Here is a 19,338-nt window from a genome sequence, read left to right as displayed (position 1 = left end):
GTAAGAATAATAATAAAAAGTTTAAAATAAACTGTCTTTTTATTTATTTTATTTTTTTAAAATAAATTTTATGTATAATTTATATTATTTTATAATAACTTTTGACAAATTAATAAAACCCCATTTTTTTAAAGTACTTCTCTCTCCTTTTTTTATCATTTTCTTTAACTACTTATACCTTTCCTTAAAATTGACCACATTTCTCATTTGTTAATTCAAATATTAGGGCATGCTTGGTACGTGGTTTTTGTACTCAGGAATGGGAAAGGGAATGAAATGAGATGTTTGGTTGGTGGTTTTGATTCCAGGATATTGATTTGATTCCCGGATACTCAGGAATCATCCAATCCTCTCTAAATTGGGAGGAATGAATCCCATTCCGGAGCTATATACTTTCTCTCCCATTATCTCCACTCTCCTATTTTTTCTCTTATAAATAATTATAATTATAATATCTCCTATTTTTTCTCTTATAAATAATTATAATTATAATATCATATATATTTTGTAATTATATTATACGTTATTTTATAATTAACATAATAATAAATTTTATTTATTTATAAATAAATAATTTCAATTATTTAAATAATATTAAAAAATCATTTAAAATAAAATTTTAATAATAATTACAATAACTAATTATAATATAATTAATTTTATTTATTTATAAATAAATAATTTCAATTATTTAAATAATATTAAAGAATCATTTAAAATAAAATTTTAATAATAATTACAATAACTAATAATAATATAATTGATTTTAAATATTATATATTAATAATAAAATTAAATTAATTAAAATATAAAACTAAAAATAAAATAACAATTTTATATAAAAAAAATTAAAAAATTAAATATGAAATATTTTAATAAAAATTATTGTTAAAAAAATTATACCATGTTATAATATATTATTAAATAAAATATTATATTTAATTTAAAATATATAATATTTAAAAGAATTTATCTTATATTATTTATATTTAATAGATAATTATTTATTTATAATTAGTAAAAAATTGAAACATTCAACATTTTATTGTTATAAGTATTTTTATTTTGAAAAAATATAATTAATATGAAAAAATATTAAATATTTATATTTTATTAAAGAGGAGTGATAGAGAGAGGGAATTTAGTGAGGGAATTTGGTGAGGGTATTTTTATTTTGAAAAAATATAATTAATATGAAAAAATATTAAATATTTATATTTTATTAAAGAGGAGTGATAGAGAGAGGGAATTTAGTGAGGGAATTTGGTGAGGGAATAACGTGGCATCACCTTCATTGGTTGGAAAATGTAAAAGTCGAAGGAAAGAGAGGAAAGAGAGAAAAGAGAGAAATTATTTGATTTTCTCAGCGAATAAGATTATGCCACGTCATTCCCTCACCAAATTCCCTTACCAAATTCCCTCACCTAATCATTTCTCTTTATTAAATTATGTCACTTAAATATTTTATATATTTTTAAAAAATTATGTTATAAAAATAAAAATATTTTATATTTTTAATTTAATAAAATAAAATTAATCATAATTTTAATAACAAAGGTATATTTATAATTTTTCTCTTATAAATCCAAACGTTATCAATGGTAATGAGAATGATTGAAACTCCTAACCAAACACTACTCTTCTATCAATCATACCCATTCCCATTCCACACATCTATCAATCCCATTCCTATTCCCATTCCTTTATTTGAACCAAGCACCCCCTTACATGTATGGGTAATATCGAATTATCCGTTCTAAAGTGAAGACGTAGCATCGAATTAATCAGTTCTAAGTGGTTGTTGTCATGACACTTGTAGAAATAATTAAAATAGTGACATATATATAAAAGATGAAAATTAGCTAGAAAATATATATGTATATATATGTAATTACAACTCCGGTCCAATATATATATATATATATGCATCCATCAGCAGCAACATTGTTTGTTATTATTAAGTAGGGAGCCGGGCGGGAATTAATAGATTATAAAATTAAATTAGGAAATGAGAAAGAGAGGTGTTAAGCATGCGTTGAGCAATAATACGATTTGCTTTGTCGGTCGGATGGAAAGAATCCCAAAACACATACTTGTCCGCCTCTTTACAAGTAAATGGATTATATTCATCGCACATATATCCCATCTCGAACATTCCCGTTGCACAGCATCCAGTTCCCGCTACATTGAATCCTACATATTTATACATATAATCATAATCATTAATTAATTAATTAATTTAATTAATTAATTAATTAAGCTTACCGTATGAGGAAGGTCGGTCGATAAGTTCCATAAGAATTGGATAAGGATTCGAAAGAACAACCTTAATCCCATCAAGTTGTTTATTAAGATTCTCCACCAATAAACCAAGTTTATCATTGAAATCACGTGCCACCTCATTATAACTCTCTCTACATTTCGACCCACTCATGAAATTCGCCGTTCTTTCCAACGGTAAACAACCCATCGGCGGCAACCCTCCCAACGATATTTTCCTTGCACCCAGTTCATAGATTTTCTTCACGAAATCTTCAGCAATCTCCAATAAGAAATCCTTGTACTGATCAAGGTTAAACTGGGCACGCCGTCGGGAAAGTCTCATGTAGTAATTCTCAAGAAAGTCGTTTGTTCCCATGCTGGTTAGGTATACAGCGTCGCTAATTGTCTCTTTCGCTATCCTTTCGCCTAGGTTTGTAAACAGCATGCTTTGGTATTCTTTGTAATATTCTAGTTGCTTCCAAAGTGGGATAACTGACTGTGATAAACAAGACATGCATCATGAGATGTTTTTCTTTTCTTATTATCTAAATAATTATTAACAAATTAACTTACAAAGACATCGGAGGTTGCATTATCATAACCGCTACCGGCAGAGGCGAAGGTGACTCCGACGGCGAAATCCGATATGGTATACATTGGATCTAAGTAGGCAGGGACGATGGGCTTCAAGCCAAAAGCCTCCGATATAAAGTCGGTAGGAATCCGGCCATTGGAGAAACGGCCGGTAGGGATGCCTCCGGCGAAGTCACGACCGTATGGCTTGAAATTACTCCTAGCAATTGTACGAATGTAATTGTTGTTTCCTGCATCAACTGATGAATCTCCAAACACGATCACAGCAGGAACATTATTAATATTATTAATGGCGCCGACGACGACAATAGTACAGACAAGAAATAAAACCAACATTAACGTTAACCAGCTCTTTGTTACGTCACCCATTTCTCTCTAAAATGTTTTCACTAGAAAGAGAAGATATATTGAATGATCGATCAGTACTACACAATATATATATAGAACAAACTTTAATTAACCGCGTTATAATATGTATAGTCATCTTTTGAGTAAAATAAAAACCAAACATTTAATAATATTAGCTTTTAATTGGTTGGGACAGTGGGGAAGTACTTGTATATATATAGGTGGTGGAAGGACTGGATTATTTAATACTCCAACTTTTTACGCAATTAAATGTCACTTTTTCTAAATGTAATTGAAAATTGTGTCACTAATTAGAGTTTTTTAAATTAGTTTCAAATTATGTTGGTTGCATGTATTAATTAATTAGTTCCAAAATTGAGTTTTTTTTTTATATAATTACAAAAATCTCAAATAACCCAAAATCAAACAAGTTTTGAATAGTGTACTTATTAATGAAAAACAGGTAGATTATTTATTTGCTACAAAAAGCAGATGAATTGGACTTATAACATAACTGAAAGAGTTAATGCAAAGAAAAATTGAAGGGTGTTCACATGCATATTGTCAATATTTTTGGACGTGTCAACATTTTACTAGTATTTATGAATTTAATGTGTTGGTTGTGGCTCAATAGAATATTAATCTCAAGATTGTCATAATTCTTGATAATCAAATATAAATATAAATGTATTTTAAAACTTTTTTATTTTCTTTGTTTCTCAATTTGGTATAGAAAGAATCAACAAGAATACCAGTAATAGTACTGTTGTTGTTGACTGGTGAGTCTTGCAGGAATTCCATCCATTTCTTGCTGGATAATGCAGAAAAAAGACAAGCCACCCATGTTATGTAAATGACATTAATACATAACAAAGGCAAGTCACCCATATTTCATTTATTGTTCTCTAATCAATTTTAAATAAATAAATAAATTCTAACAGAGCCCAATTTGTGATTATAATGATCAATTCAATTTTTTATATATGATATTCTTGTTTCAATTGTGGTTTACTTGTATTTATATATGTGCATGATAAAATAAAACAGACAACATTCTAGTGATAAAAGTAAAACATCAAATTAGTAGTACTACTATTGAAAAGCTTGATGATTGATCATATAACATATGATATGGTCCATGGAGACACAAAGATGGGTAATTATCTATTAATTAAAATGAAAATTGAGTCTAGATATATGATAAATTTTAAGAAATTTTGTTTAAGACACGTTTAAGTAAATGATCAGTAATGATACGATTGGTCTTATCCGTTGGATGGAAGGAATCCCAGAAGATAAACTTGTTAGCATCTGAACAAGTAAATGGGTTGAGTTCATCGCAAAGATAACTCATCTCAAACAGTCCCGTTGAACAGCAAGCCACTGAAACCGTCTCAAATCCTGTTTTTTATTCATCAAATTCATGTCAGTAATGAACAAAGATTAAGTTTAAGATTAAGAAATTTATTAAGTTAATACCATAGATTGAAGGTTTCTTGACCATCTGCATCACGATGAAATATGGATTGGAGAAGACCATTTGAACACCAGAAAGTTCCTTTTTCAAATTGGAAACCAAACCACCCAATTTCGAATTGAAACTCATTGCCACCTTATTATAACTTTCTATGCAGCCGTCACCTTCGCCTCTAAGGACGGCGGTCGTTCTCTCCAGCGGCAGACAACCCATCGGAGGGAGACCTCCGACGGAGATTTTCCGGGCACCGAGTTTGTAGAGCGTTTTCACAAACTCGTGAGCGATCCCAACCAAGAAATCCTGGTACTGATCTTCATCGTACTCAGAACGGCGTTTTGGAAGAAGGTAATAGTTCTCAAGGAAATCATTCGTGCCTATACTTATAAGGTAAAGGGCGTCGGAGATTATCTGGTTGGCTTTCCGATCACCCAAATGTACACGAAGCTTTTGCTGGTATTCTTTATAGTATTCAATCTCTTTCCAAAGAGGTATCACAGACTGCAATATTATTTGAAATGTAAAACAATTTATAGACAATAAATGTAATTAATTAATTAATTAATTACCAGGACGTCAGAAGTTGCGTTATCATAGCCTGTTCCGGCGGAAGCAAAGCAAACGCCGGTGGCGAAATCGGAGATGTTATACGTGGAGTCGAGATACGCCGGGACAAACGGTCGGAGACCATAGGCTTCCGATATAAAATCCGGTGGGATTCTCCCGTTTGAGAAACGACCGGTGGGTTTTCCTCCGAAGAAGTCTCGACCGTAGGGCTTGAAATTGCTTTTAAGGAGAGTTGATATGACATTGTTGTTGCCGGAATCAACGGAGGAGTCGCCGAAAACAATGACGGCGGAGATTTTGGCTGAAACGGCGGTGATTGAGATCAGGGTAAGCGTTAGAATGAGGAATGAAATTGAAACGTGAGAAGCAGCCATTGTTGGGTATGAATAATGGAGCTTCCTGATTGATCTATAAAGAGAGATCTTGGGTTTGTTGGGAAAGCATTAAATTGACATTGGGCAGAGCAGAGCAGAGCAGAACAGAGCAGAGCTTGAAGAAGGAGATGAATTAAACGATGTCGTTTAAACCTCTGATGTATAAATGCAGAGACTGGCTTGATGATTCATCCACCAACACCTCACCGCCCTTCTACTTAATTCACCACTTCTTTTCTCAAATTTAATCTTGTATTTTTTTTTTAAATTAAATTGATATATATATAGAAGTAAAAAAGTAAAATTTAGGTAATTTTATATGAATTCATGTAATCCGATGCCAATGAGATGATGATGACTTAAATGATGTTTTTCTCTAAAGTCAAAGATAAATATTAAATATTTACTATTAATGCAGTTGGGTAGCCTTAGATTTAGCTGGTTTGATTTGGAATTTTATTCAAAATTTAATATTTATTTATTTATTTATTTCATTACTCATTTTATCTATCATTTTAATATTTTCTCACATTTTTTTTATTTGGAGTAATATATATAATGCTATCTGTATATTTAATTCAATTTGAAATCTCTCTATTTACATAGTCTAGCTTTAAATTGTTTGTTAATTAGTCCGATTGATCTTTGTTAGAAAAATTTATGGGAGTCTAAGATGCCTATTAAGATCTCTTTTTTTGGTTGGAGTGTTATTCACGGCGAAAATTTCGCTGACGATAGATGTATGAAAAAATGCATGATTATTGTGAGTCGTTGTCGTATGTGTTATAAAGAGGTTGAAACAACTTCTCATCTACTTTTAGATTGTCACGTTATTGCAATTATACGGAGTCTTTTGTGAAATTTAACTGGAATATAATGGGTTATGCCGAAAACTGTTAGTGGCTATTGTGAGGCATGGATTGTGGCGACTAAAAATGCGAGACTAAGAAGATAGATCTTTATCTCTATAATTTTCTAGTGGATTATCTGGTTGAAAAGAATTCGGAGAACTTTTAACAACGAAAGTAGGTCGTTAAAGATTATTCACAATGTCATTATCATGACGATGACTAAAATTAGATCCGAAAAATCCGTAGATTCGTGTGGAGATCTTATTACCCTTTTTGAAGATTTTCAAGTCAGTTAATTTTTATAATGTAATAAATTTGTACATAAATTTTTTATTTTATTATTGTGCTTAAACGGTTTTTATTAAATGGATATTTTTAAAAAAAAAATTAAAATTATTTCTTATACATTTTGTTTGGTTTAAATGTTCTTTATTTATATATATATATATATATATATATATATATATATATATATATATATATATATATATATATATATATATATATATATTTCTAAGTTTTATTCCGCTTGGTTATAGAAACTCATTTATAAAACTATTAAAATATTTAATTAAATTTATTAATTGTTTTAACATAAAAATATATAGTAGAATGGTTTAAGATGTAAAATAAGATAATTTTTTATTTGTTTATAGGTTCAAATATTACCCAAATGTAATTTTTTTAACAACTTTTAAAAAATAAAATTAGGACAACAATTTTTTTTCTTTGCGTTTCTATCTGGGGCTGTGTAGCCCAATCCTCGGGACCGGCATTGACTATAGGTAAATCTTTCACCTTTGTCAGATGATTTTTTAAACGACAACATATCTGCTATGTTCTATTTTCAGACAACAATAGACTAAAACGATAATGAAGTTGTTACTCATTTCATATGTCTCCTACATATTTGTGTGTTTGTGTTAAACTCACAAAATCATATATAAGCAATAAAATAATATTGATGTTGTTTGGAAAAAAAGTTTGATAAACATATAAAATATAAAATCATAATACAAAATTTGTAATAATATGTTTGAATTGATGACTAAATAGGACTTACACCAACATAATAGTTATCCCCTTAGTGAAAATAAATTTAATAAAAATGAATTTAATTTGATTTGCCGATGAAACGAGTTTATTTAGTCAAAATAAGTTCTATTCTAAATCTGATAAACACATGTAGTTAGATTTTTATGACATCAATGATTTTAAATTAGTTATCAAAATAATTCAAATTTCGACCACATAATAATAAATTGTTTATACTTTGAGTTATGTTCTTTATTTTGTACGGCTTGAAAGAGTCTAACTATTCCAAATAAAAATAAATGTACCATGAACAATTTCAAACAAATAACTAACAATTTCAATGATAGTAATGAAAAATAATTAATGATAATAAGTCAAACAAATATTTTACAAAAACTTAGATAAAAAAAAAAATCAAAATGAAATAAACTCTTGTTCTTATTGCACATGTAGAGTCATGTTTTCAAGTTCCAACTAACTAACAAAGGGTTAGCATGGTCTTAGATAATGGAATAACAAGCTAGTCCTTATTTCAATCCCATCCTCATAATGTAAAAATAAAAATTACTTGATGAAATGAATTCACCATTCAATATTCACCAACATCCACCACAAAATTCTCTCCATCAACTATCACAAATATAAAACAGTCAAATAAAAAATTACCATATGTGCATATGACAAATTAATTACCACGATCAATAATATTCGAGCTCGAAGGATTGTAAGTCGGTAACAATGTCAAGAAACCCGATCATCTCCCGTCTCTTGTTGGCCATGGTTTTAATGGCTTTTGTTGGTATTTCAATGGGGAGGGTGGGATTAATTACGACTACAATTATTGAAATGGAGAAGGAGAAACCATTTTCATGCAAAGAGAATCCCGAACAATGTACAAATTATAACGTAGAGCAAGCTCAAGAGGCAAGGAGAGCCTTTGTTAGATCTCTAGGAATTGATTTTGAAAAGTCCAATCTTTCTTCTTAATATATATATATACCCTTTTTTATATAGTTTTTATCGATTTCTACTCAAAATTGCATATAAAAACATATTAATATTTAAGATAAAATAAAAGGGTTGTAGATCAACCTTGTATAGATCAGATGCATGACAACTTATAGTCCATTTCTATGTCCTTGTACAAATTTAAATAATTTTATTTTATTTTTGTTCGAAATTATTTGTCTATATCATATGCTTCAAAGAATTTGAGCTATTTTCAAATTAACTTCAAAATATGAACACACAACAACAACAAAAGAGAGAAAAATCACATCCTTCAAGATTGGATTGAATTCAATTAAATGAACTTTCAACATTAACTAATTGAGGGATTGTTGACGTTGTACAGCTTTGTTAAGAAAGCTGTCGTGTTCTAGGACCATCTGAACAGGAAGCGATCCAATGTTATGAGCAATAGCAAGCATCATTCCTTTCATCTCTTCCTTAAACTCCTCCAAATCAACACTTCCATTACAATCATGATCGAATTGCAACAATATGGATTCGTACACATGAGTTGGGCTAATAATTAGTACTTCATCCAGCCCAAAATCGGTTATCTCCAACACCCTTAGAGTCTGCAACTCGTTCATCAACTCCGAGTATGAAACCATGCCGTCATGGTTCGTGTCCATGCGACCAAACCGGTCGTTGGTCCAGTTGTCAAAGGCCTCCTGGTCCTCAATGAACCCAATTATGGTGCCGCTATCCACCAATTCCACACTCATCTTATATTAATTAATTACAATGTTTGAGCCTTGAACTTATATGTAAGCTTAGGTTTGCAGTTCATGTTATTTATATATTATAAGCAATAAGCATAAAAAACCGTCCTTAAGAATCTCTCTAAAGTAATTAATTAATTAATGGATGGTAGGCGTGGTTGTAACGCGTGAACTAAAGGGTATATTATATACCCAAACCAATGAACCATCTTAATATTTCTTTTGCTTATTTGATATTTTACTATATAAGCAAATAGAAACTCATTTAATAATAGTTTTATTTAATAGATTAAAAAATTTAGTTTCAATCCTGTTGAAGCGGGTTAATTTGTTCCAAAAAATAATTAAGGTCCAAATTAAACAACAAATTAATACACCGATATGGCTCAATCATTAATATATAATAATTAAATCCCTCTACTAGTCTAGCTAATGTCAAACAAGGCCAGAAAATGTTGAAATAAGTAAGGAAATAATCATTTGTGTCTTTTTTTAACAATGGCCTTGAATCTTACACATTGATGCAAATTGAAGAACGTGGATGCATGGTCATTTCATTCTGATTTGACTTATCATCATTAATTGTTTTTCATTACTATCTTTGACAATTTTGTCTAATTTCTTGAACAAAAATGTCCATTATGATTATTTATTTATTTATGCTAAAAAGTCCATGAAAAATTAGTGGTGGACAAGTTAATCTTCAAATCGATCACCTAACATCAATCAATAAACAAAAAAAATCTCACCTCATAATTAAAAACACCATAAAACAAATGTTAATTAGAATGAACAAGAAACCTTATATTGGAATTGGAGGAATGAATTAATTTAATGACCAAGTGACGGGGAACATCCTCCATATTTTTAGAGGGAACATTATAATGGGATGGTGTTTGTTTCAAATCCATATGAAATCATGTCTTCAAATGAATGTATATTAGAAATAACGGTCAAACATTAATTAATTAAATTGACAATAACAAGGATATGGGTCAAACAATTAGAGACAGTGGTAGAATCAAAACACAGGCAATTGTATGTTTTATTTAAATGTAACGGACGGTACTGATTAGAACTTAGAAGAAGAAGACATAGAAAGAGCCCCAACGTGTGAAACAAAAAGGCCTGTTTTTAGTTTTAAAAAATTAAACAAATAATTCTGTCAAACTCAAACATGTGTACTTACTTATATATACACGCATCCTAGCTAGCTTTTCTCTCAATAGTTCCTTCTTCCCGTGGCCATGAAAAGAAAGAAAAAGAGAAAAAAAAAGGGGATCGAAGAAGAAGATTCAGAAAGATGTTGGATCGAGTAATTATTAATTTCATGAAACATTGAATATCAGATGATCGGGATCGATGTCGGATTCAAAAACAGCAAGTGGGTAGTGATCAATCATGAATCTTGATCATGTTTTCCGGCAACAACTCAACGACGGCGGCGTACATGGGAGAGCCAGGCATTTCTTATCATTTATTTTCATTTTCTAGCTAATTAATTTATCATCCTCTAATGTTAATTTACTGTCAAAAACAAAAACAGATACATTGAACTTGGGATTTTAATTAATATTCCTAGTATTATTATACAACAACATGAATCTTGTTTTCTCTCTCTTTTTCTTGGGAGTTCTTCTTCTTCTACATTGATCACATTGAAAATTAATGATTAAAAATGTAATCTTTTTGCGATTTTCTTGCAAATTACACTTTTTTTTACTTTTACATGATCAACTTTGACTTTATTTAGACACACTAATTTCAATTTAATTACACTTTTGTTTAATTATATATGGTAAGTGTAATGACATGTCATAGTGTTCTTCACATATATAATTCCACTTTGAAACATGAACATGAAACAATTGATACTAATTAAAGGCAAATTAATTAATGACCATAATTTCTTCATATAATATGCATGATACTTAGGCATTTGTTTCATGTATATATGTTCAACAAACGCAAAAGCAAGGCATAAAAAAGATTAAATTATTGCATCTCAACCTAACCGAATGAGTCTAATGTATTTTATAATTTTTTACATGAATGACTATTTTGAAAATATTCAAAATTGGAGTGAAATTGAATTTGAACGGAATAAATATTATTAAATTCATTAATATATATATATATATAATTATAAAAATTTTAAAACATTATTTTATCTAAATTAATATCTCAATAAAATATAAAAATAATAATTTTTAAATAAAATAATTATTTTTTTGTTCAAACCTCGGAGTGAGTTTCAAAACATGACCTAGTATTAGTAAAAACTAACCGTGTTTAATGTCATGTATAAATTTTATTAGTAAAACTAAAAATTAACCGTGTTTAATGTCATGTATAAAAAAAATATAGATTTCAAATTTAATTTAAAATAAATAAAAATTTACAGAGTATTCTGGTTAATTAGTCTCACAGTTTAACTGCAACTGTCAGACTAATTTGATTTTTATAAGAAAATATCTAAATACTTTTCATTTTTTATATAAATAATTATATTAATATTTAGTTAAAATAAATATAAAGCCTAATAATGAACCAAATTTATTATTATTATTTTTAAAGTGGCTGGCTGTCTTGGACCCCAAAACAAAAGGTGCAATCTTGATAATTTCAAACTGTTATCTTTTTCTAATGCTGACTTAAACTAAACCTACCCATAACTCGCTCTCATGTCAATTGAATATTCTTAATGAATCGGGGCTCCAATGAATATCTCTAGCTTTATCTCTTTTTCCCGACCTATCCCTTCATTCCATCCGATTATTCCTCTCATTCAAGCATCGATTACCTATATTCACGTGATCTTTCTACCACTCTTTTCTATCCTTTCTATAAGCTGTTTTTTCTTCAATTTTCAAAGAAAAGAAGAAGAAGAAGAAAAACCCTGGTTCTATTTCCTCTAGAATCAGGATATGCTGCTGCTGCTTCTGCTGTTGAGATCAAACCCACCTTCAGAATAAGCACCTTGAATTAAAGGGTTGGAAAATCTATCAGATCTCTCCTTTCTCTTATGAGTTTGCTTTAATTTCCCTTTGATATATATATTTTGTTTACTTTGCGTGAATAATCGTCCTGTTGAAGAAGATAACCCATATTTCAATTGGGAATTGGCCATTTCTTGAAGGAACCAAACCTGTGAGTTTCTATCATCTTCAAATTTCAGGCCGCCTTCATAATAAAATTTGACCATTTCTTCATGGTATTCCAAATTTGACCAATTCTGTATCAATGTCCAATATGTATGGGACTCTGAGCAAATTAGACTTAGCTTTAGAATATCAATCCCATATTCCCATATTAAGGCCAAGTATCCATTCAAGGAGGGCGAATCTGACTGTTAAATTCCAAGATATTTATGGGTTCCCAGTGGAAGGGAATGTTGATGATGTAAATGTATTGAATGAGGTTAGAGAGAAGATAAGGCAACAAGGTAGAGTATGGTGGTCCCTTGAAGCAAGCAAAGGCGCAAATTGGTACCTACAAACTCGTATTTCTTCGACCCTTAAATCATCTCTCAAATTCTCTGCATTAGGAAATGCAATCACTCTTAAAAGGATTATTAGAAAAGGGATCCCGCCTGTCTTACGTCCTAAGCTCTGGCTTTCACTTTCTGGAGCGGATAAGAAGAAATCAACTGTGCCGGAAAGTTATTACAAAGATTTGATTAGAGCCGTTGAGGGTAAGACAACTCCTGCTACCAGGCAGATAGATCAAGTGAGTAGTAGATTTATATGCATTTGTTCTGTGTGTGTTTTTTTCATTGTTCTCTCCTAATGTTGGTTTGAATGGTGCAGGATCTTCCTCGGACGTTTCCTGGACATGCATGGTTGGACACTGCCGAAGGTCATGCATCTCTTAAACGTGTTCTTGTGGCTTACTCTTTCCGTGACTCTGAAGTGGGATATTGTCAGGGTCTGAATTATGTTGCAGCTCTGTTATTGCTAGTGATGAAAACGGAAGAAGATGCTTTCTGGATGCTATCTGTTCTTCTTGAGAATGTTTTAGTCAGTGATTGCTATAGTAATAACTTATCAGGCTGCCATGTTGAACAACGAGTCTTCAAAGATCTTCTATATAAGAAATGTCCCAGGTATTTCTTCAAACAGATCAAATCTAATATATAATGAAAAAAAATTGTTTTATCTTATCTTATTTTTCGTTCTTTTTATTTATCACAGGGTAGCTGCTCATTTGGAATATCTGGACATTGATGTCTCCCTCGTAACCACTGAATGGTTCTTATGTGTTTTCTCCAAGAGTTTGCCTTCCGAGGTTCGATTATCTGTCTTTCTCTTTCCAAAATGCAAAAAGAAGAAAGGTGTGTGATTTTGATTGCATTTTTCAGACAACTCTTCGAGTTTGGGATGTGCTATTCTATGAGGGGGCTGCAGTTTTGTTTTACGTGGCATTGGCAATCTTCAAGGTGATTGATGCGTTTGCTCTTGCTCGTTTAAGAATAATTAATTGTGAATTATAATTAATTGGTTGTTGTAACTTGCAGATGAGGGAAGAACAGTTGCTTGGAGTGCATCAGGTTGGGGATGTGATCAATATAGTGCAGAAAACAACCCATCAACTCTTTGATCCTGATGAACTACTAACGGTTGCATTTGATAATATTGGGTCTATGAACACAACCACCATATCAAAGGAAAGGAAGAAACTTGAGCCTGCAGTGATGGCAGAGCTTGGCGAAAGAGTTCGAAGATTGAATTCAATGAAAGCCGAACACAAATGATGATATGATGATCGTCGTTGAAGTGTATTAATATGTAAAATCTTGTAAAATTAATTATAGTTAGAGCTAATTAAGGATGTTGTCTGCCTGCTTGAGCACTCGAAAAATAGAACACAAGCTGACAATGGTTTCTGTAAATTGTACCGTTGGATGTTGGAGGATTCATGTCTTTTATGTTCTAAAAGTTATCATCATATAGCTGTTATTTGTTGTCAATTTTAAGTGTCGTTCAAAAAAAGAAAAAGAAAAAAAGGAGGTATTTCAAAAATTGAAAATAGTTCGGGTTAATTTTGCAATCAATTCAAACCCCATTAGGCATTAGTTCCGGAGAGTTGCCCGTCTCAGCAGAGCAGAGGACCTGAAGAAACTTCTTCTTTCTCTCTTAAAGCTGCCATATGCTGATAAGAATCTGAAGAAACGCTTACAAGGTACGTCGTCGGAACAAAACCCTAAAATGTTTTTCAAAAAACAGCTATCAGTTGGTCGCCTAAACATGTTTGGAACCGGAAGGTTCGGTAGTCCAGTTGGGTTCTTCGTTACCCAGATTAGGGTTAGGTTTTTGGCAGCGTCATCCTCAACGGAGCAATGTCACATTGTTGGTAAACAATCATTTACAGTGTCTTATCTCATGTCTTCTTTAGGGTTGTCTTCAAAAGACGCTCTGTCTCTATCTCAAAAGGTACAATTCGAATCAGCAGAGAAGCCGGATTCGGTCATTTCACTATTCAGAAGCCATGGATTCAATGATACCCATATCATCAAACTTGTGAAGTCATGCCCGGATATACTCTCTTGTAATCCATCCAAGATCCTTTTGCCCAAGTTCAATTTCTTTTACTCATTGGGCGTTTCAAGAACTGATCTTGCATCTTTCATGTCGTCCGGTGTGAAACTTCTGCGAATGAGCCTTGAGAAACGGATCATGCCGTTGCACAGTTTCCTGAAATATGTGATTGGTTTGGATGATATTAAAATTGCAGAAGCTATTAGGAGAGCAACATGGGCCGACAACAAAGACCGTCTGGGAAGACTGGCTATCAATATTGCACTTCTTAGACAACATAAAGTCCCTGAATCATTCTTGCTACAATTGATTATTTATCGTTTAGGCCTCCTGCTCCAGAAGCCGACTCAGTTTGAGGAAAGAGTTAATGGGGTTATTCAAATGGGAATGGATCCAAAGAAACAGTCGTTTTGCAATGCCTTGACTGTTATTTCTGGACTTAGCGTTCGAACTCGCGAACATAAAGTTAAAACCTTTGTAAAGTATGGATGGAGTGAAGATGACTTCCAATTGGCATTCAAGAAGAATCCTCTTTGCGTGTTCCTGTCAGAGAAAATCATATGCAACAAAATGAATTATCTGGTTAACGAAATGGGGGTGAAGGCGTCTGATATCGCCTGTTCTCCTACGGTTCTTCTCTACAGTATGGAGAGAAGGATCATACCGAGGCTTTCAATTGTAAAGGTGTTGGAGTTGAAGGGATTGTTGGAGAAGCAAGTTCCAATCTCATCTATATTGTGCAGCAGTAACAAGATTTTTATAGGCAGGTTTGTTTCACAGTATGTGGAAGATATTCCCCAATTAATGAATCTCCTTCAAGGTAACATGAGTCTTCCCGAAATATCCAGCTTCATCAGCAGCCACGAGAAAAGTTAGATTTCTAATAATATATATATATATTTTTAAATTTAAGGCTTGTAGTGAATTGTAATGGATGTTGTTGCTGTTATTAGCTGGTCTATAACTCTTATAGGAATTTGCCATGGCACCACCAGCTAATGAAGCAAGAGATTAATTAATGGATACTCTTTTCATTTCAAATAAACCTCTCAACTTGTTTGATTAAATATATTTTTGCAACTCAATCGTATGCTCTTCTCAATTGATGTATACTTATCGATAAATGACCAAAATATGCTATGTGAAGATTGGTCATGTTTTGGTGTTACATCATCCAAATCTTCATTTGATCACACTATGCCACAAAATGTATCCCAACCCCTCATCAAATCTTCTGAAAGGCACTCTAGATAATGAAATTTGATGGGCGATATAATTGTCTTACAACTTGTGAATTATGTCGAAAGACCTGAAAATGAGCCTCGATAAACAGATTCTCACCGTAAGATGAGATTGAGTTGAATGATCAACAAAGCTATTAAGAGACAATTAGAAGAATTGCAAGCCATGTTGTTGAACTTCTAAGAGATCTTGATGTTCCTAAATCCTTTTTGGTACAAAAAAAAAATGACACATTTTAACAAATAAAATCATATATAATCTTAAAAATTAATGAAACAATCACAACTTTAGTACCAAATTATCCAGATCCCAACCTAAAATGTTTATTGTTCTCATTTCCGTATAAGTTGGGACTATAAATAATTAAACCAAACTAGACCGGTTGGGCCGCCGCCAATTTTTTGAGGTTTTTTGTGCTCCAAAAGTCCTTCCTTGTATCTCCTCACTTCGCCATTCCTATACTGCGACTGCAAAATACACATCCTAACATAGACGCTTCCAAGGTACGTCGTCAGTAAAACCTAGTTTGTTACCTCCTAAAACGTTGTGATCTCGTCAATCATACATATTACATACTGCTTCTGTTTCTGTTTCGATGTTTTGCAAAACGCTAGCATCTTCCCGCTTAAATATGCGTGGAACAGGAAGGGTTTATCCAATTGGGTTCTTCATTACCCAGATTAGGGTTAGGATTTTTGCAGAGTCGTTCTCAACGAAGAAATGCAGCAATGGTAAACAGTCCTTTAGAGTGTCATATCTGATGTCTGTATTTGGGTTAGCCACAAAAGAAGCTCAATCTCTATCTCGAAGGGTACATTTCGAATCAGCAGAAAGGCCTGATTCCGTGATTGCACTTCTTAGAAGCCATGGATTCACTGATACCTATATCTTCAAACTTGTGAAATCATGCCCGGACTTACTTTCTAGTAATCCCTCAAAAACCCTTTTACCCAAATTCAATTTCTTTTATTCATTGGGGGTCACAGATACTGAACTCGCATCTTTATTGTCTTCCAAGGCAAATCTTCTTAGAATGAGCCTTGATAAACGCATTCTTCCCTTTCACCGTTTCCTGAGAGATGTGATTGGCTTGGATAATCATAGAATTGCAGTATCTATTAAGAGAGCATCATGGGCTGACAACAAAGGCGATATTAGAAGACTTGCAAGCAATATTGAACTTCTAAGAGAACTTGATGTTCCTAAATCATTCTTGGTACAATTAGCTACTCACAGCATACGTGTCCTGCTCCAGAAGCCAACACAGTTTAAGGAAAAAGTGGATGAAGTTATTGAAATGGGATTCGATCACAAGAAAATGACGTTTTGTAGTGCATTGACTATTGTTTCTGAGCTGAGAAAGCGCACTTGGGAACTTAAAGTTGGAACGTATTTGAAGTATGGGTGGACTGAAAACGATTTTCGAATGGCTTTCAAGAAACATCCTTTTTGCTTGCGGTTGTCTGAGAAGAACATATGCGGAAAGATGGAATTTCTGATAAATAAAATGGGGGCGAAGCCGGCTGATATCGCTTGCGTGCCTTCGGTTCTTCTATACAGTCTGGAGAAGAGGGTCATACCCAGGTGTTCAATTATAAAGATGTTGATGTTGGAGGGAATTTTGGAGAAAGAAGTTCCCTTGTCCTCTGTATTATGCAGCCTTGATAAGACTTTTATAAACAGGTTTATAAGCAAGTATGAGAAGGCTTTACCTGGATTATTGGATATATTTCATGGAAAAATGGATGTTCCTGAAATGTTGAATATATTCGATCATCACGAGGAAATTCTTTCTGAAGGAAACAATGGTTTTTTCAACCCGGGGCTGGCGGTGGTGGTAAGTAGTTAGTTTTAAAGCCTTCTTAACCATCCCACATTTTATCTGGGGTTTTGTTTTCTTTTGTTTGCATTAGCTAGATTATGATCTTTATTTAACTGGTCTATGAGTCTATCATGATGAGATTCGTCTTTCTTCATTTCTTAAGAGATGAGAATTACATGTTCAAATTGTAAGTCAAAGGGGATTCTCTAGCTTTTGTCCATTTGAAATTGTTGTTGAGAGTTTTTCGAAGGCAGAACAATATCTGACTTTTTCATTTTTGATCTAAATTATAACGTTTTTTTGTGCAAATCCGTCTTTTCTTTGTATTCTCAAATTGAACCGATTACAATTTTTCTTATGCAGAAATAGTAAGAATTTACACATTAGAATAAGAAAATAAATCATCTTAGACTTCTTTCCCTGCTGAATTATTTGCTTGGATGCCTTTTGTGCATATCTTTTACATGTACATAATCATTCTAGTAAAAGTTTGACTACTTCTATATTATGTCTTTTAAGTATGGGATCGAATTGATATGATACTTGTCCCCATTTGGGATTAAGTATCAAATTCACCACAAGGTTGTTAAAATAAAAAATTGAAATTGAACCTATAGAGGTTATTATAAATTAGTATTTTGTTATCCTAATATATATATATATATATATATATTTATTTATTTATTTATTTATTGTATATTCAATTTGAGTAAATGTATATATTTGAGTCAATTTGTGGGGTGACTCATCCATAAATTTGAAACAATTAAATTTTAAAAAAGATTTGTAATTTAAAAAATTTGTGGAAACACATACAAGTCAGATGGGATGTTATGTTTCTAGTGACGGACATATGAGTAACGCGTAAGAACCTACCATTGGAAAGGGAACAACAACTATAAACGGCTGTTAATATTCTGTAGGCCGAGGAGCAAAATGAGGAATCCGTCTGAGGAGGGGCTCGCATCTGTGATGTAATAGCTTAGCAGTAACTGGTCCGAGAGGATGATCAACCACGCTGGGACTAAGACACAGTCCAAACTAGGGAGGTAGCAGTGGGAAATTTTCCGCAATGGGCGAAAACTTGACGGAGCAATGTCACGTGGAGGAAGAAGGCCACAGGTCGTGAACTTCTTTTTCCGGATAAGAACCAATGACGGTATCCGGGGAATAAGCATTGACTAACTTTGTGCCAACAACTGCGGTAATACAGAGGATTCAAGCGCTATCTGAAATGATTTTTAAGTCGGCCGTCAAAGTTCAGGGCTCAATCTTGGACAGGCGATGAAAACTACCAAGCTGGAGTACGTTAGCGTTAAAGGGAATTTTTTTTGGAACGGTGAAATGCTTAAAGATCGGAAAGAACACTAACGACAAAAGCATCTGTTACAATGAGAGACAAAAGTTAGGTAGTGGATGGGTTCAATTTGAGTAAATGTATATTTTAATTTTTAAATTAAAATAAAATTTAAAATTTATATTTTATTTAATATGATAGAGGA

General features: G+C 32.2%; 6 protein-coding genes across 6 annotated transcripts; 3 read left to right on the top strand and 3 right to left on the bottom strand.

Moving 5' to 3' along the window:
• Window positions 1-1,930: 1,930 nt before the first annotated feature.
• On the bottom strand, window positions 1,931-3,267 carry LOC124938409 (GDSL esterase/lipase At2g04570-like). The gene is made up of 3 exons (XM_047478843.1): window positions 2,836-3,267; window positions 2,266-2,758; window positions 1,931-2,193 (listed from the first exon to the last, which is right to left on the bottom strand). The coding sequence occupies exons 1-3, from the start codon at window positions 3,223-3,225 to the stop codon at window positions 1,997-1,999; spliced, it is 1,080 nt and encodes a 359-aa protein (XP_047334799.1). The 5' UTR covers window positions 3,226-3,267; the 3' UTR covers window positions 1,931-1,996.
• A 999-nt stretch (window positions 3,268-4,266) lies between these two features.
• LOC124940062 (GDSL esterase/lipase At4g26790-like) lies at window positions 4,267-5,746 on the bottom strand. The gene is made up of 3 exons (XM_047480541.1): window positions 5,248-5,746; window positions 4,684-5,179; window positions 4,267-4,605 (listed from the first exon to the last, which is right to left on the bottom strand). Exons 1-3 carry the CDS (start codon window positions 5,617-5,619, stop codon window positions 4,412-4,414), a joined length of 1,062 nt encoding a protein of 353 aa, XP_047336497.1. The 5' UTR covers window positions 5,620-5,746; the 3' UTR covers window positions 4,267-4,411.
• Window positions 5,747-8,830: 3,084 nt separating this feature from the next.
• LOC124939718 lies at window positions 8,831-9,238 on the bottom strand. Its single transcript, XM_047480162.1, has one exon. The coding sequence runs from the start codon at window positions 9,236-9,238 to the stop codon at window positions 8,831-8,833; it is 408 nt and encodes a 135-aa protein (XP_047336118.1).
• A 2,670-nt stretch (window positions 9,239-11,908) lies between these two features.
• LOC124940348 (TBC1 domain family member 2A-like) lies at window positions 11,909-14,198 on the top strand. Its single transcript, XM_047480861.1, has 5 exons — window positions 11,909-12,964; window positions 13,045-13,340; window positions 13,429-13,522; window positions 13,596-13,673; window positions 13,752-14,198. Exons 1-5 carry the CDS (start codon window positions 12,479-12,481, stop codon window positions 13,986-13,988), a joined length of 1,191 nt encoding a protein of 396 aa, XP_047336817.1. The 5' UTR covers window positions 11,909-12,478; the 3' UTR covers window positions 13,989-14,198.
• A 121-nt stretch (window positions 14,199-14,319) lies between these two features.
• Window positions 14,320-15,843, top strand: LOC124938289 (transcription termination factor MTERF6, chloroplastic/mitochondrial-like). Its single transcript, XM_047478709.1, has one exon. The coding sequence runs from the start codon at window positions 14,443-14,445 to the stop codon at window positions 15,646-15,648; it is 1,206 nt and encodes a 401-aa protein (XP_047334665.1). The 5' UTR covers window positions 14,320-14,442; the 3' UTR covers window positions 15,649-15,843.
• A 576-nt stretch (window positions 15,844-16,419) lies between these two features.
• Window positions 16,420-19,011, top strand: LOC124938588 (transcription termination factor MTERF8, chloroplastic-like). Its single transcript, XM_047479055.1, has 2 exons — window positions 16,420-17,851; window positions 18,760-19,011. The coding sequence occupies exons 1-2, from the start codon at window positions 16,610-16,612 to the stop codon at window positions 18,787-18,789; spliced, it is 1,272 nt and encodes a 423-aa protein (XP_047335011.1). The 5' UTR covers window positions 16,420-16,609; the 3' UTR covers window positions 18,790-19,011.
• Window positions 19,012-19,338: the final 327 nt, after the last annotated feature.

The sequence above is a fragment of the Impatiens glandulifera genome, chromosome 5 (assembly GCF_907164915.1).
Source record: "Impatiens glandulifera chromosome 5, dImpGla2.1, whole genome shotgun sequence".
NCBI classification, from domain to species: domain Eukaryota; kingdom Viridiplantae; phylum Streptophyta; class Magnoliopsida; order Ericales; family Balsaminaceae; genus Impatiens; species Impatiens glandulifera.
This window is presented reverse-complemented; position numbering and strand designations above follow the sequence as displayed.